General features: G+C 41.9%; 1 protein-coding gene across 1 annotated transcript in view; it reads left to right on the forward strand.

Moving 5' to 3' along the window:
- Nucleotides 1-18268, forward strand: part of CAMSAP3 (calmodulin regulated spectrin associated protein family member 3) — a gene marked incomplete in the record, with an annotated part of 1204937 nt that overhangs the window by 1180084 nt on the left and 6585 nt on the right. The window contains 1 exon segment of the mRNA XM_044084445.1: nt 14973-15091. Within this exon segment, the coding sequence (XP_043940380.1) occupies nt 14973-15091 (119 nt within the window).

Genomic DNA, 18268 nt, shown 5'->3' on the forward strand with positions numbered 1-18268 from the left:
ACAGTAATGTACTACATAAACAAGCAAGGGGGCACTCATTCTTATCCCCTATGCAGGCAAACCATGACCTTGTGGAACACAGCTCTAACTCATCAAGTTCATCTGCAAGCACAATTCCTGCCAGGAAAGAAAAATACTCTGGCAGACGATCTAAGCAGAAATATCATGGATCTTCACGAATGGAAATTCAATCCACAAATCTTCAGCATGGTAACGCAAAAATGGGGGTGCCCAGACATAGATCTTTTTGTCTCCCCACTGAATTGCCAACTACAAAAATTTTGCACAAGGACTTACCACACACAAGCATGGAAAGTGGATGCTCTTTCGTTCTGCTGGAAAAGCCTAAAAGTTTATGCCTTCCCACCACTGCCTCTCCTTTCAAAGGTACTCCTAAAAGCCAGACAAGAAAAACCACAGATGATCCTGATTGCTCCAGACTGGCCACACCAGCACTGCTACCCAATCCTAAAGAACTTAGCTCAAGGCCCACCATGGATTTTGCCTCAAATTTCACACCTTCTGACTCAACAAAACAATCAGATTCTGCACGGTCAGCTCAAAATCCTAAACCTGGCTGCATGGCAGATTCATTAGTCAAACAGGCAAAACCTCTCTCTTAAAGCTGTTATGGATGTCATTTTGGAGGCCAGGAGGCCTAGCACCAGGAAATCTTACTCAGAAAAATGGAAGAGATTCTGTGCTTGGAACCAGGCTCAAAGCCTTGACCCTCTTGTCCCAAACATTCCTCAGATTTTACAATACTTAACTGAGATGCTGGACAAAGGCCTATCCCTTTCATCAATTAAGATCCACGCCTCTGCCATTTCAGCACATTACAACACGGATCCTCCATTATTCTCTCATCCCTTGCTAAAGCAGTACCTCAGAGGGGCTAAAAACATAAGACTGCCCCGGAGAGCACCAACACCAACTTGGGACCTCAATTTTGTTTTGGAAAAACTGACCTTGCCACCTTTTGAGCCAGCCAATACAGCCGATCTAAAATTTTTATCATGGAAAACAGCTCTGCTCCTGGCAGTAACTTCAGCATGAAGAGTCTCAGAGCTACAGGCATTAATGGCAGTGGAACCTTTTATAATATTTCATCAGGACAGGGTTTCTTTAAGGACAAACCCTACCTTTATGCCAAAGGTGGTATCTAGTGTGGCTCTTAACCAAACCATCCATTTGCCGACTTTTTATCCAAACCCCCAGAATAAAGGGGAGAAACTTCTGCACTCTTTGGACATACACAGGCAGCTATGCTTCTACTTAGACAAAACAAAAGCTTTCAGGAAAACTGAGCAACTGTTTGTAGCATATGCTGCAGGATCACAGGGCAAGGCTATCTCAAAGCAGACTATTTCCAAATGGATAGGACACTGTATTCGTTACTGCTACACACAGCATGGAAAATCAGTCCCTAATAACATTAGGCCACATTCTACCAGAGCAACAGCCACTTCAACAGCCTTTCTCAGAGGAGTACCAACCAAGGAAATTTTGGAGGCTGCAACTTAGAGTTCAGTGCACACCTTTACCAAGCATTACCACTTGCCTCTTTACTCTAAATCCAGAGCAGGATTTGCCACTGCAGTTCTGCAGGGCCTCATAGCCTATCCTAACTCTTTATAGACCAGCCACCCAACCTTAGCTTTGGGATTCTACCCAAGTGTAATGACTGCAGCAGTGTAACACGATGAACATAGTACAGTTTTGTGCCTACCATAAATGTAGATGTTCGAGTATTCACACTGCTGCAGTCCAAGTTACCCTCCCTCCATCCCCTCTGTCCTAGCTGGACTTATCTATACCTTTCTGTTCTATACTGCCTTTGTGGTGTATTTGCTTGTAACTGAAGGTATTTTTATTTTTTATATATGTTTTATTAGCAATATGTATTGCCTACCTACTTGGGGGCACCTGACATCTGGGGCAAGAAAAACTGAAGAAAATGGCATTGGATGCATCTTATTATACCCCTGGCGCACTGATGTCAGGGAAGAAGCGACAGCAACCGATGCCGGACCAAGACTTTGGAACTCTGGCCAACTGCGGGACTGCCTGATGGCAGGATAACCCAAGTGTAATGACTGCAGCAGTGTGAACACTCGAACATCTACATTTATGGTAAGTACAAAACTGTACTTTGTGTGCACTTAACATAAATGTAGATGTTAGAGTGTATTCACTGTTGCAGTCCTGGTTTCCCCTCCCTCCAACCCCCTGGTTTCTTTCTCTCTCTCTCTCTCTATATATATATATATATATATATATATATATATACATATATATATATATATATACATATATATAAAATCTCTCTATGCTTTTTACCCCCCCCCCCTTCTGGGGTATTGGTATTTACTTTTTACTGGTGTTCTTCTCCACCGTAGCTTAGCTCCCTATTGCGGGCCTCCTGACATTCGGGGCAAGAAAAAATGATGTAATGGTGTTGGCTGCCTGTTTTTATACACCTGACGTCAGTCCTGGAGTGACAGCAACCGACACAGAAATACTAAGTCTCTGGTATTCGGGCCGACTGAGGGCTACCTGCAGGCAGATAACCCAAGTGTGATAGCTGCAACAGTGAATACACTTGAACTTCTACATTTATAGTAAGTGTACACAACTGTACTTTCCTTGAATTCTGTGATCTATCAACTGAAGTGGTCAAGCACTTCAAGAAATGTGGTTATGATACTGTGGATGCATCATACAGGGCAGCAGCTTCAAGGTCCATTATTTGTTTGTATACCTGGTGTCAGTGCACAGACCCTTTTAGGCCACGTAAAGGTGGAACTCCTTAATGTTCCCTTGAACAAGGATCTTCTATTTGGACCCCCTACTGAAGGTATCCTCAAGGTACTGAAGGAAATGGACATGACTGTGCAGTCTGTCAAACAGCTTTTCCAAACTAAGCTCCTAAATTCATCAGAAACTGCTACACCAAATCCTGTTCCTTGTACCCAAAACAAAAGCTTGCAAAGGTAAAAAAGAAAAGTTCAAAAGAGAGTAGGACGCAATACCCAAGGAGAAGTTTGGGGGCCCTCAGGACCATGGCAACCATATGTATTAGTCCCTCTACCCTTAAGCCTATGCTGCTTTCTCCTTCTATCACTCATCTTCTCAGAGAGATTTGGAGGGCACTTCACCTTTGTAATTTAAAAAAAAAATGGGAAATCACCACTGGTCCAGTGAGTTCTAATGTTGTTTGCCAAGGTTACAAGCTACATTTCCAAAAAAAATCCCAAACTGCGGGGGCATTCCTAAGTCCCAGAGGATCAGTTAGACTTTATTCTTACCCTCTTAAAAAAAATTGCATCAGTCAGGAGCCATATGATCCCACTGGGGACGGAGGGCGAGGGATTTACTTCAGATTGTTTCTGGTCCCAAGAAAGGAAGGATTGTGGAGAACTATTCTGGACCTCTCACATTTAAGTAAGCTTCTTGTTGTTCCAAAGTTCAAGATGTTAACTGTCCAATTGCCACACCAGGTTATTATGGTCCAGTCTAGACATAAGTGAGGCCTGTCTTTACAGCCCTATAACAGTGCAGCAGCAACAGTTTCTCAGTTTTGTATCGGAGAAGGATTTCCAGTACACATTATTGCCCTACTACACCCAGAGGCTTTAGCAAATGCATGGTTCCAGAAATTGAATACTACAGGACAAAAGGGAGGTCAACATTTTTCCTTAACTAAATGATTGTTCATCCTAGCAGAATCCAGGTAGGCAATAGGTAAGGCTTTGGAATTCACCCTGAATGTCTTTAGGGATCTAGGTTTTATCATCAACAACAGAAAGTCAAACCTGACCCCCCCCCCCCCCCAAAAAGGAAATGAGTTTTCCTGGGTCTTGCCAAAACAGCATCCTTCAGAGTCTTCCTCCCAGAGGGCCATGTCTCTTATCTGTGCTTTATTTCCTCAAGGTTCTTCAGCAGGAACTATTCTCAGCAAGGGAGTTCCTCAGGCTGTAGGACTGTTTGGCATCCTGTGTTCTAAGTTTCATTTGCTTTAATGGTACCTAAGAAACGTATGGCATCAGCACATCCATGCCTTGGAAACCATCATTACCATCCTGCCTGCTTTAGAAAAGAGATCGCACTTTGTAGACATCACTCAGTCAGGGGTTGCCTTTTAAGAGCAGCCCAGCATACCATGTCTCCCCCCATGTATTCTTTGGATTTATCTTGGGGTCTTGTTTAGATGCCATCCAAGTTCAGGAGTCATAAAATGGCAAGATGAGGAAAAAGCAGAGAAACACAAGAGAGATGATGGCAGTCATTCTGACACACTGAAGGCCTCCAGCCACTTGTTCAAGGAAGGGGGGGGGGTCTACCAGGTCATGACAGACAACACAATGATGTGGTACATAAACAAGGGTGGGCTCTCTCACACCATCTGTGCAAGATCTCAGTACAAATCTGTGAAGTGGCTCAAAGGGTAGGCATGTTTTTCACAGTTTGAATGAGTTCATACAATTCCAGGCAGCCATATGTACTGAGAATGTGCTAAAGGTCATGAGGGAGGCTAGGAGACCAAACAAGGAAATCTTGCCTAGCTAAATGGGGAAAAAAATCCATGTGGTGCCTACACAGGAACCTAGAACCAAACAGAGCTAAAGTGGCTGATGTCCTCAACTACCTTTCACATGTGTCCAAAAGCGGCTTTTGTAATGCACCTGTCAAAAGTTATTGCTTCTGCTATTTCAGCCTGCCTACTTGAACTCCAGACCATCCATTAAGCATTTGTTCTAAGGGATCCTACATGTTAGGCCACCAAAAAAAAGAGGTTGTTCCAGCATGAGATTTGTTTATTACTATTTACAGAGTTGTTAACTAGGTAACTGCACTGGTCAAAAGGCAGTTTTCAGGAACAACTTGGGCTAGTTGGCAGTTTAAAGACAGCATAGTACAAAAAGTAACAAGCAATTAGGAATAAAAATAGAAGTAATGTACATTAATAAAACAATTTACATTACTAATGGGCAGAGTATGCAATCATAACAGACAACAAATATGTTGAAGATGATTTGTATTGCTGTCGGTCTGTATACACAATATACTTTGAAAAACATTAATCCAGACGTGAGTGACCTGTAAAGCTAGAATGGATTACCAGAGGATGGGATAGTGTGTAAAGATTGGAGATTGTGAGAGATGAGGTCTATGGACAAGGTACAGCATATGGGGGGCATTCCAAGTTAGCTGCACACTGATCAGCAGCTTAACTTCAATTCTCCCAGTGTGAGAAAAGAAACTGAAAGACAAGGGCCAGGAACTCTACAACTTTTATTAAATTCAGTTACTGGCTAGTAAGTGCACTCCTTGGATGCCAACAAAGACAAAACTAAAAGAGCTGGAAGGAGAATCGAATAAAAAAGGAAAGGAGAAACACTGACTTGGAAGAATCCTTCAGCTGTTCATCCAAAAGCAGTTCAAGTTCCAGCTTTGGTAGAAGACGGGGCTTCCAGTAATCTAGAAGAAAAAAATGTCAAATGTGTTCAGAGATGATAAAAATAAATGAAACACTGAAGGAGTACATCAACTCAAATAAAAGGCTAGAAAAATAGAAGCATCTTTAAACATATTCAGATGAGCTTATAAAACTGCAAAAATCAGAGGTTGAAATGAAGAAAAAGCTGATAATGAGACTACTCAAGAAAAATCTTTCAAAAAATGGTAGAATTAGAGGAAAGAGCATGTAGGGAAAATCTGAGATTTTCTGCTGTATCAGAGAAACTAGGAGGAACAGACTGCATTAATTTTATAAAAGCACAAGTAAGCAACTGGACTGGTATTCCGCGGCAGGAATTTTTAATTGAAAGGGCATATCGTGTATAATCCAAACCTGGCCAGGAGAAAGCAGCCAAGACCTGTATTAGTAAAGATGCAAACCAAACCAGCAGAAAGAGCTGATCCTAACAAAACTGTGGCAAAAGGGCAAACTATTAAAAGTTGGAGACAGTAGAGTGTTTGTGGAAAATGATTATTTACTGTAGATCAGGCAGAAGAGAAACAGATTTATTTCAGCAGTCGGGGAATGGAATGTCAAGGGGCAGTTATGAGATTCAAGCTGTTGTATCCATCTGGCTTCAGAATATTTTTTTCTGAAGGATCAGTCATTTTGATGTAGAACAGGCTAAGGAGGAAATACAGGTTTGTCCAAGAAAAAGTGAGCTGTCAAACAGAAGATGCCTCCACTTAAAATGTGTTATCAGAGTCAAGCAAATAAGATAACACTGAATATAATGAAAAGTTTTCCTTTACCAAAAAATGTTTCAGCTTGTATTAGAAGCCTGCAGCTGAGGGATGTATTTTTTTCTCTTGCATTTCCATGCCAAAACACTGTTTTGTTTTGTTTTTTTTTTTTTTGTTTTTTCAAAGCTAAAAGTCAACCTTTTCTGAAAGCATGCAAGTTCTTTTCTCATCTGGCAGGGGAATAAAGATAAAAAAGAACAGACACAAATTAAAGTAAGTAGAAGCACAGGAAGTAACGTGCATCTTAGCATGCATAATGACAACCTTTGGTTAATTATGATCTGTGTTTGCAACCATCTAGGACAGTTGTTCCTGTTAGGAGGATTAATCTTCATTATTAGAAGATGTACATAGATTTGTGTGTTTGTACTGTATTAACAGGTTATAAAGGTGTTCTAGAGTGTTTTTTTTTTTTGGAGATTTCATTAAAACAAAAAGTCTTGTATAATGTGACAAAGGTTTCACAGTTGATGATATGCAGACTGCCTCAAGACCCTATCCCTGTATTCTGTCTCGTACAGGCTTTTGAGGGAAAATCTATGCCTGGCATATAGGGCATTGTCAGGCCCCACTTTGATGGACCGCTTGCATATCCACAAAAACAGCACCAGAATTACCCATTCTAAAGACTTAAACCCGTGCCTGTGATATAAATAGGACCTGCTGGAGAGAGAGGTATATATCCCAGAGACTACCCCCATCTATCGAACAGGTTCCCCATCCATGTGAAGCAGAGAGTCCTCCCTAACCCAATTCAAGTGCAACTTGGACAGTTGGATGGGGAACAGGAAAATTATCCCTGATTTGGCAGCTGTGTCTCTAATGGACACATGCAGCTTGTAAATGGTTCATCTCCCAGGCCTCTGCTTGTAAATGTTTAGTCTCTCAAGCCCCTATTTACACTTACAAGGGTGTCAGAACTTGTCAGAGATTTGGGATGCATGGCTAGGCTTAAACAAGCCCTTGTGTTTATTAGCCTCTTAAACACCTATGAACCAGTAAGAAAAACCTGTGTAAAGGATCAGCTTGCCAAACATTAGTGGGTGCATGATCACAAAAGCTGGAAACGGACATTTAAAAAAGCTGTCATATATAACAGGTGGGAGTATTGAAGTCTAATAATAATGTCAATGCTTTCCATATAATCTTAGAATGTGAATGGCCTCATAGACGTAGACAAAAAGGGAGAGAATATTTAATTAAGAAATATAGAGCACAAATAGCAATGCCACAAGAGACGCACTTGGAAAGAACTGAGCATGTGAATTTGATAAAGAAAGGATTTCATGATGGATATTCAGCAAGAATATCAGGGACGAAGGCAAAGAAGAATACCTCTATTAATTTCTAGAGGAGTTCCATTAGTGATAGAAAAAAAAGATGATAATGACGGATTTGTGTTAGTCTGGGCTACTGGGAAGGGATGAGGATTATGCTGGCATATATTTATATTCCACCTAAAACAGTTATGGAGCTTAAAAAATTCCCTGCCTTGGGGAATGCAATTTCTCCTTTGGGGGATGCACTTTCTGCCTTTGTGTACACTGATGTAGTTGCACTAAGTTACATAAATTAATGGTCGTCACTTTGGCTGAGAAGGAGGAAGGGTTTTCAAATATCACTTAGTGGATTAACTGCAGTGTTCTCATTAACACAGTGTAGCACCATTCATTGCCCTTTGCTGCAGCTAGTGTGCTCAACATAACTGCTTACATTATTTTAAAATGTCTTTTTGCAGGCATTGGCACTGTGGCTGTCTGTTTTATTTTCCCATTTCTGCAAACATTATCTGAATTGCAGTTCTGTGACTAAGGCCTCATTTGGGCAAACTGTACTCTGGGGTTCAGACTTCTGAGCCCTCTTCTGATACATTCCTTTGGTTGGCTGTTTCCACCTTGGTTGCTTACAGACTGATGTTCTTCGTGTTTCACTGTTGCAGTCATTACATTTGGGTTATCCTGCTGGCAGGTTGCCCTCAGTCAGCTTGAATTCCAAAGTCTTGGGTCCTGCGTCAGTTGCTGTCACCTCTTCCCTGACATCAGGTCATCAGGGGTATAAAAGATGCAGCCAAAGCCATTTTATTCAGTCTTTCTTGCTGCGCGGTGCCCGAAGCAGAAGCAGTTCGCAAGTGCCGGTAGGCAGACTCCTGAGATTTTCGTGTTCGAGTTTCAGATCCGAAATTTTCATTAAAAGCTAAGTACCCTGTTGGGGAAACTTTTTTCTTGCTCCAGACAGACGTCAGAAAAAGTTAATAATTGTATTTCTTGTGGGAAGCAAATACCTCATAAGGACTTTCATTCTTACTGTATTCCTTGCCTAGGCCCTGACCACGACGTTGCTAGTTGTCGGTTTTGTGTTAGATTTAACCAAAACACTATTAAGTGTAGGTATGATTTTGCATTAAGCTATTTTGGGGGAAGATTTAATTATACAATGTCGTCTGATAGCCATCCGACTACCGGAGTTCACAAAAAACGCAAAGAAAAAGACAGGCAATCGAGGTCCAAAACCGACGACAAAGCTTCTCCTAAGCAAGTTTCCGGTTCTCAGTGAGATGCTTTCGCAGCCTCTGACGCCCGCTACTTTAGAGTCGCAAGCCGCTACCGACTCCCACGTGGAGTCGGCCAGGCCACAGGAAGCTCAAGGTATTGGAGCCTCTAAGATTATTCCCTCAGATGAGTCTGGAGCCACTGAGCAGGCATCGGCTTCTGAGGGTGTATTCAGACCTAAACAATTATATATTAAACCGACTTCAAAGACAGACTAAAACACCTTTAAAGGCAAAGAAACAAGTTCACCGGCCACAAGGACAGGCCTCCATGCCCAAAAAACAGATGCTGAAAATGGCCGAAGACTTAATTACCTTGATCAGGGGTTCCCATCCCCCTCCTGATAAGTGGCCTAGGCAAGAGACAGACTAGGAATCTTCAGATCAGGTTTCTATTTCTTCTGATCCCTCTTCTGATCAGGAATATTCTCTTCCCCCTATGAGGATTCTGATGCTGAAGAATCAATTCCTTCAGCTTCTCTTCCTCTTTTGGGGAAACCTTGCATACCATGAGGGAGCACTTCCACTGGGAGAGCCAAGATTTTTCAGAATCTAAGAAAAGGCTCAGAGACTTCCTTTTACTACCTCAACACACGCCTCTAGCTATTCCACCTGTGTTGGACATTGTAGATGATGTGTTCTCGGAGTCTAGTCTGACCCCTGACTCTTTACCTCCAGCTCCTCTTAAGCCGGACAGATACTACAGGGTCCCTGACTCTCATAAATTCCTTTTCAAAAACCCTACTGCAGACCCAGAAACTATTTCTCAGGTTCCAAAAGGGGTCAAGACTTCTACTGCAAAAAACCCTACCCCCACTGACAGGGATTCTAGGGCTCTGGATAGATGGGGAAAAAAGATTTACACATCTGCTACTTTGGCTATAAGGGCCTTAAATTGCCAGTTTCATATGCTCAAATAGCAGCAATATATCATGACACTGCTTAAACAGAAAATTATGGCAAATTCTGAATGTGCAGAACACAAAGAAATGCAGGATTTTTTGCATGCAGCTGAACAAGTTTTAAAGCATACTTTGCAATGTGGGTTTGATTCTCTGGAGACCACCTGCAGGGCCGCTGTTACGGGTTCTGTCATTAGGAGGCATGCTTGGTTAAAGGAACAAAATCTGCCTGACCATGTTAAAGCAAAATTATTAGATGCTCCTTTACAACATGATACCTCTTTTTTGTTAAGGCAGAAGAGGTGTTAAAGAAAATGGAGGACAAAGCTAAATCTATGCAAACGGTCAAGGATTTCTTACAGGTACAGCCACCTAGATTTAGCAGATACTGGCCTACAAAGAACTGGTCCTTTCCAGTCTCAGACAGACCTCAAAGAGGCAGATCACAGCCGCAAGGATCCTATAGGTCTAAGCAGTGGAGTGCTTCTACCTCCAAAGGTGGAGAGGACAAATCACAATCATACAGGAAACAGTCCCAATGACTTCCCCCTGCCTGCACCAAGCACTTATCTTCTGGCAGCACCCTTAGGGGGGAAACTTGCACTTTTTTCTCAAAATTGGCACATTATAACCCAGGACAAATGGATTCTACACATAGTGTCACAAGGCTACAAGTTTCATTTCCATACCCTACCAAGGGCAAACGGTTGGCCAGACCTGCCAAAAAATCAATGGGCAGAGGCTCAAAAACAAGGCGTAGCTCTCATGGACATGAGGGCTATTCAACAAGTGCCACAGCAAGAGCAGGGACAAGGATTTTACTTGACTGTTCTTGGTACCCAGAAAGGACAAAGCATGGAGACCAATACTGGACCTATCTATTCTAAACACTTTCCTGGATATACCAAAATTCAAGATGTTGACCTTACAGCAACTTCTGCCCATGCTGGGCAGCAAGGCTTGGCTCGTGACTTTAGACCTAAAAGAGGCATACCTGCATGTCCCAATCAGACAATCCTGCAGAAGATGCCTCAGATTCAAGGCTGGCTCAAAGCATTACCAATTCTTTGCACTGCCCTTTGGCTTATCTACTGCACCCAGGGTCTTCACAAAGTGCCTGGCACCAGTAATTGCTTACTGCAGACAAAGAGGAATACAAATATATCCTTACTTGGACGACTGCCTCATACAAGCAGAGAACAAGGACATTCTACTACAGCATCTGACTTTTGTGATCAGACTTTTAACGTGCCTAGCGTGCACAGTCAACAAAAAGAAATCAAAACTAGTACCCTCTCAAGAGATAATATTCCTGGGTGCAAGCTTAAATACAACTGCCCAGATGGCTTGTCTCACCCCAGACAAACAAAGGCAACTGACTACCTATTTCAAGGAAATGACAGCAAAGGCCCAGTTATCTGCAAGAAAAATTCTGCAGGCTTTGGGCTTCATGGCATCCTGCAACTTACTAATTCCATATGCAAGACTACATATGAGGAAAATTCAGTGGTACCTAAAAAGTGTCTGGACACAACATTGCCACAGTCTGGAAACAATGATTACTCTAATTCCCTGCCTGCAACAGGAGTTTCAATGGTGGGCAAAGGCTTGCCACCAAAACAAGGGACAGCCATTCTCACTACCCCCAGCCAGGCAGAGCCTAACGATGGATGCATCAGATTATGCCTGGGGGGCACACATGGCAGGAAGAGGCATTCAGGGCACCTGGTCCACAAACCAAAAGCATCTACATATCAATCAAAAAGAGATGCTAGCTGTTCAAAATACCCTGAGAGCCTTCAAGGACCTACTTCATCCGGGACAACTACTGATAAAGACAGGCAACACCACGGTCATAAGGTACATAAACAAGTAGGTTTATCCCCTGTGCAGACTAGCCATGGCTTTATGGGACACAGCATTGACTTACCAAGTTCATCTGCAGACACAATTCCTGCCAAGAAAGGAAAATACTCTGGCTGACGAACTAAGCAGAAACCTCATGGATCCCCATGAGTGGCACCTGGATCCACAAGTCTTCAGCATGATAACAAAGAAATGGGGATGCCTGGACATAGATCTGTTTGCCTCCCCTCAAAACAATCAACTAAAAAGATTTTGCACAAGGACTTATCACAGACAAGCCTGGAAAGTGGACGCCTTATCTTTCAACTGGACAAACCTATCAGTATATGCCTTTCCTCCACTGCCTCTCCTCCCCAAGGTACTCCTAAAGGTCAAGCAGGAGAAACCAAAAATGATTCTGATTGCCACAGACTAGCCTCGCCAGTACTGGTATCCAATCTTAAGGAACTTGTCCCAATGCCCAGCCTGGACCTTACCTCAAATACCTCATCTACTGTCCCAGCAAAACAATCAGATTCTGCACAGCCAACTCAGGACCCTAAACCTGGCAGCATGGCGGATAATGTAGCCATACAAACCACACTTCTCAGTAAAGCTGTGATGGATGTCATTTTAGAAGCCAGAAGCCTAGTACTAGAAAATCCTATGCTGGGAAATGGAAGAGATTTTGCGCTTGGAACCAAGCTCAAGGAACTGAAACAGCTGTCCCAAATATTCCTCAGATTTTGTAATACTTAACTGAGATGCTGGACAAAGGCCTATCTTTTTCATTAATTAAAATCCATGCCTCTCCCATTTCAGCTCATTACAATACAGAGCCACCACTCTTTTCTCATCCTTTATTAAGGCAGTACCTCAGAGGAGCCAAAACCTTAAGGTCTCCCAAGAGAACGCCAGTACCTGCATGGGACCTCAATTATGTCTTGGAAAAACTCACCTTACCTCCTTTTGAGCCAGCTGCTACTGCGGATATAAGGTTCTTATCTTGGAAAATATCTCTGCTCCTAGCAATAACTTCTGCAAGACGAGTTTCAGAGCTACAGGCTCTCATGGCTGTGGAACCGTTTATCATTTTTTATCCAGACAGGGTCTCTCTGAGAACAAATCCTGCATTTATGCCTAAGGTGGTATCCATTGTAGCCCTTAACCAAACAATTCATTTGCCAACTTTTTATCCAAATCCACAGAACAAGGGGAGAGAAAATTCTGCATTCTTTGGACGTACACAGACAACTTAGATTCTACTTGGACAAAACTAAAGTTTTCAGAAAGACAGAACAATTAACTAGTGGCATATGCCACACCATCACAAGGAAAGGCTATCTCCAAGCAGACTATTTAAAGTAGGATAGGTCACTGCATTTGTTTCTGCTACTCACAGCATGGCAAACCAGTGCCTAAGGGCATTAGGCCACATTCAACCAGAGCTGCAGCTACTCCTGCAGCCTTTCTCAGGGGAGTGCCAACCAAAGACATTTTAGAGGCTGCTACTTGGAGTTCAGTGCATACCTTTACAAAACATTACAATCTGCCTCTTTACTCTAAATCCAGGGCAGGCTTTGCCACTGCAGTTCTGCAGGGCCTCATAGACGCTCATAATGCTGTTTAGCTCCAGCCCCCCAACCATAGCTTTGGGACTCAACCAAAATGTAATGACTGCAACAGTGAAACACGAAGAACATAGTACAGTTGTGTACACTTACCATAACTGTAGATGTTCGAGTGTATTCACTGTTGCAGTCCAGGTTGCCCACCCACCCATCCCCCTTATTTTTGCTGGAACTTATCTTTACTTCTCTAATCTATACAACCTAGGTGGTGTATTTGCTTATAGATGAAGGTAAAGCTTATTTTTGGGTGCATGTATGTTTTATTTACATAATTTTAGCCTACCCTTTTGGGGGCACCTGACATCTGGGGCAAGAAAAACTGAATAAAATGGCATCGGCTGCATCTTTTATACCCCTGGCGACCTGACATCAGGGAAGAGGCAACAGCAACTGATGCAGGACCCAAGACTTTGGAATTCAGGCCGACTGCCAGCAGGATAACCCAAATGTAATGACTGCAACAGTGAATACACTCAAACATCTACATTTATGGTAAGTGTACACAACTGTACTTTATTCAGCCTAACCTTAAGACACATCAAGGAGAGTCCTTGATGGTAATAAAGCTGATATTGTCTCACCATTTTTTTTTCTCAAATGGGTAAGTGAAAACGTCATCTGTGTGTTAAAGGCAAATGTGCAGTATATGCTACTTTAGAGAGCCAGTCAACCAGCATGTTTTTGTGGTGTGAGGGGAAAGCCCAAGTGCCCAGAGAAAATGCGTGCAGATTCCATATATACTGTGACCAGAGATCAGAAGTGAACTCTGGATCCTGCAGCTGAGAAGCAGAAACCTTTGAATACAGAAACCGCCACGCTGTCATATCAGTTGGTGTATATGACTGCCCCTTTAGATCAGGAATAACTTTACATTATCTCTGTGGGAGGGTAGCCCTTACAGCCATCTTCAGCTATTTGGGCTACAATACGAAGTAGTGACTATGGAGAACAAGCACATTTATGTAGCTGTCCTGTTTTTGTGACTGAATGCATTGTCATGTGCATATGGACATGTCCGAGAACAGGAATTTTAAAATTTTGCCAGATTCTGATTGGTGGGAAGGAAGAACCAAGACAAAACCAATCAGAGTCATCTTGTAGATCAACTGAGGCTATTCTTATTTTGTTCTTTATTGTAGTGTCAGTCTTCACTGGAAACAGCCAGCACATTGTGTGCAATAGCTGTCCTCTGCTTTGGGCAGCTAATTCATATCCGGTTTAAAATCTTTTTTATTTATCTTATAACTGTAATCTATATTTTGAATTATATTGATTTAGGATTATGCAGTTTTCAAACCCCTTTTTTACTGTTTTTATGGTGCACTATGTATACATCCATTTCTGTCCCTGTACAATTCTGGGAGTGGTTTTCTGCCAAAATAATTTCACATTAGCACAGAGCTGATTAGTATTGTGGCATATTTGCTGTGTTGTGTTGACTGAGTGCTTTGTGTTGAAGGGAATCTGTAGCACTTCAGTGACAAATGGCCCTTACTGTGTGATTGGGGTTATTAATTTGAAAACCTGATTTCTGTTTTAACTGCCCTTATAAGCAATTTCCATCTTTAATACCTATACCCCAAATGACAACAGAATATGAAACACCAGATTTGCAAATGTTTTTCACTGTGGCATGCACAAACTCTGATTTATTTGTTTTGTGATTTTGATGTGTGCTCTTTTTTGCCAAATCTCATTGAAACTAAGGTTTTTCTCTGGGTTTGGAAAGTTATTTAAGATTTTGCTTGAACGTTAAACATTCCCATCTCTTCAAAACTGCAGGTCGTAAGTGGTGCAAGGAGCCCAGTGCCAAATCTAACAAGTGCATAATCCAAAATGCCTTGTCCCATTGCTGTCTGGCTGGGAAGGTCAATGAACCACAGAAAAACAAGATACTGGAGGTAAGTTGATTACTTATTGGAGCTACCATAACTGACTTTGGTAACTGAAATCAGATGTGTTCTTTGTGCAGTGTAATGGGAGTATATTAAACATTGCATTGTTCTGATAGCATTTGACTGTGACACTTGAGCCTATGAACCTATACCTCGAAAAAGGGCATAGCAAAATTAATTTAAAATGGGCGGCGAAAGCCAAACACACTCTGGCTAGGCTTATAAATGCCCTAGGGCAGATAGCCTAGTATGAACCTATGAACTTGTCTTTGCTTTGAGGTGTGCTACAAATCTTTCCAGTATTTCTGCGACATACCCAAGTGAGTTTTAAATGATGCTGCATATAGGTTTCTTTCATGTGCTGGATTCCTTCTTGTGTGAAGAAACCTCCTTTTAACTAGATTTCAGTGGATCATTTTTTCTCACTTTCAGATTTTGGAAAGGTTGTTGTAGATGTGTCTTAGAGGAATACACTTAGAAAGATCACTGAAAATATAAGAAAAAAATGAAAAATCTCCACTTCTTTGCCTTCACTGTGTAATTTATCTGCACCACTGAATTTAGCCTTTGTTGACCTTTCATCTATAAAGTCAGCAAACTTTCTAATTTGATGCCTCTAATGCTTCAGAAAGGTGACTAGACTGTCTTACTGTCCTTTGGAGCTGGAAGTAGCCCTGTGAAGAATATGTTTAGAAACGCTAAATGTCACGCTTGTTCTGATGCTAATAGAGCTTATTGTGCAGATTCATTAATGCTTTTATGCTCCTTCATGCCTCAGCAAAATGAGGGGCTGCTTGTTGCAACCTTCATGGCCAGTGATTGCTGTTGGTGCAACACCATATTCCCCGTCCTTCCCATATATGCGGGGATGCCATCATCTACTTAGTCCTACCCATTTGGCTGGCCCACTATTGTCAAGACTTGCTTTACTGTACATGGGACACTTGTAGTGTAGTTTGGAGCAAAGTTTGAGCCTGTACTAAAAATGATAATGTAGTCTTGTATGCTTACTGTAAAAAAATCATAAGGATATTTTATGACAAATCACCAGTCTGAAAGTTCACATATCACTACTGTAGGAGAGTTCTGCAGGTGGGAATTGGCCATGGGTGAATATCCATCCTTCTGGACAAACCTGTAGAGCTGTCAAACATTCCCAGAACAGAGTTGGCCTTCCCCCAGCACCAGCAATGTAAAAGTGATGCTCACTAGCAAAGTAAAGGGCTGCGACCTACACCATCTTAAGCATACAGTCTTCCAGTCCATCATTTCTTTTCCAGCAACTTTGAGAGAGTCCATTCGGGGGGGGGGAGTCATTTTATGACTGCTTTTTTAGAAATGATTAAGTTGTCTCTTCTGGTATATATGGTAACTGGCTTAGTTTTTCTAATTGCCTTTGGGATTTCTTTTGAGGTCTGTAATATCTCCAGAAAAGTTCACCAGTTTGTGTGCTCATGGTAAAAATATTACTTCCAATAGATTATCATCTTCATTGCCTTTTTTGGTTTGGGAGAAGACCATCAGATCTTCTCATATGAATACTGTAAACCTTATATTGGTGGTATGGTACCTGAACAAACAGGGAAGAACTCTGTCCTATCCAGTATGTCGAGAGGCCATGAAAATTTGGTAATGTGCAATGTCCTTTCAGTGGTTGCTACTCACATCCTGGAGAAATCTTAGTGGATAGTCTAAACAGCCACATTCTTCAGCCTTACGAGTGGTCCTAAATCCAGAGTTTTGGTGCAGATTTGTCAACTACTGAGGCACTCCCTACTGCAAACTATTTGCTTCCCCATCCAACAGGAAGTGCAACATTTCTAATGCCCCGATTCTGCCAGAGGGGCAGTCACCAAGGGATGCTTCTCTCTACATGCTTGGCCTCCAGGTCTACTGTATTTCTGTCCCCAACTCCCCTCTTAATGAAAATTCTTCAGAAAGCAGACCATTGCAGAGCGAATGTTATTGCCCTGTTCTGGCCCCAACAAGTTTGGTTACCCTTCCTTTGGCCCCACCCACTACTTCTGCTCTGGGTTCTGGAACCTGTTCTGGGTCTGATTTGTCATTCTTTGGGCCTTCCTCACCCAAACCTTCACTCTCTCAAGCTAACCAAATTGTTCCTCTAGTTCTGATGATGGCCAGCGATCTCATGCTCTCCAAAAGAGGTATTCACATCCTTTCTTTCTTTCTCTCAGAAACATTCAACTGGAAAGTTTTGCAGTCATAAATGGAAGAGGTTTTCTATTTGGGCCTCTAACAAGGGCTTAGATCATAAGTTTAGTTTCCTGTAACTTTGCATTCCTAACATGAATTATGTACCTGTCTGTAGTGCTTCACTTTTATCTGTAATATAGTGAATAACTGTGCACGTTTTTTTTTTTGTCCTTGACACATGCAACGTTCTCAGCTGATGATATTCATATAGATCACTGCTCCAGTAGTCCTTGCTATTGGGATAGTTTAGGCTAGCACTGTGTTGTTTGGAAGGATCAAGATGACTGGTTATGCTTTACAGGCATGTCCACTCCAAAGAAAGAAGGCAAGTTGTCTTTTAGTAGACAGTTTCCACCTAAAGACTTGTATATCCCTTGCATCTTCTGCATTGGTCCAGCGTACGACATTGGGAACTTTAGGGTTTTACTCCTTAGACATTATAAGAAAGGAGCATTCCCAGTAAAACTGTTTAGATGGGTAGAAACTTGAAGTCGTGAATCGTACCTTCATGGTGGCTTCCAGTTGTGCTCTGATGAAGTCCATTATTTTAGGACAAAAGTATAAGGTGTTCAGTAAAGTTGGTCTTTGAACCATAACTTTGGATTTTCCAGTCTTCTTTTCACCAAGTAGTCTGGGACTATTGCAGTTTTGTGTGCTTTTACAAAGTATATTTCCTTCATTTAGCTTTTTGTTTTCTTTTCTGTTAATGTATATTTGCCCGGTGTCTTAAGTGATAATTTAATAAAGGTGTTAAAAAAGCATTAATGCACCTTTTCATGCATCTGCAGATGTGACATAGGAATGCTACACCTGTTTGTAGTTCCACATATTCAGCTGTCATGTTCTGTATTTGGCAACTAGAAGCATCCAGTATACGTTGACCAGTGATGTTCTACCTTTATACATCTAACAGTAACATGGTAATAGTCTGCATCTATGCATACTTTGTGCATGCTAGTAGCTCTGCAC

The sequence above is a fragment of the Protopterus annectens genome, chromosome 9.part0 (genome assembly GCF_019279795.1).
Source record: "Protopterus annectens isolate FY-2018-M chromosome 9.part0, PAN1.0, whole genome shotgun sequence".
NCBI lineage: Eukaryota > Metazoa > Chordata > Ceratodontiformes > Protopteridae > Protopterus > Protopterus annectens.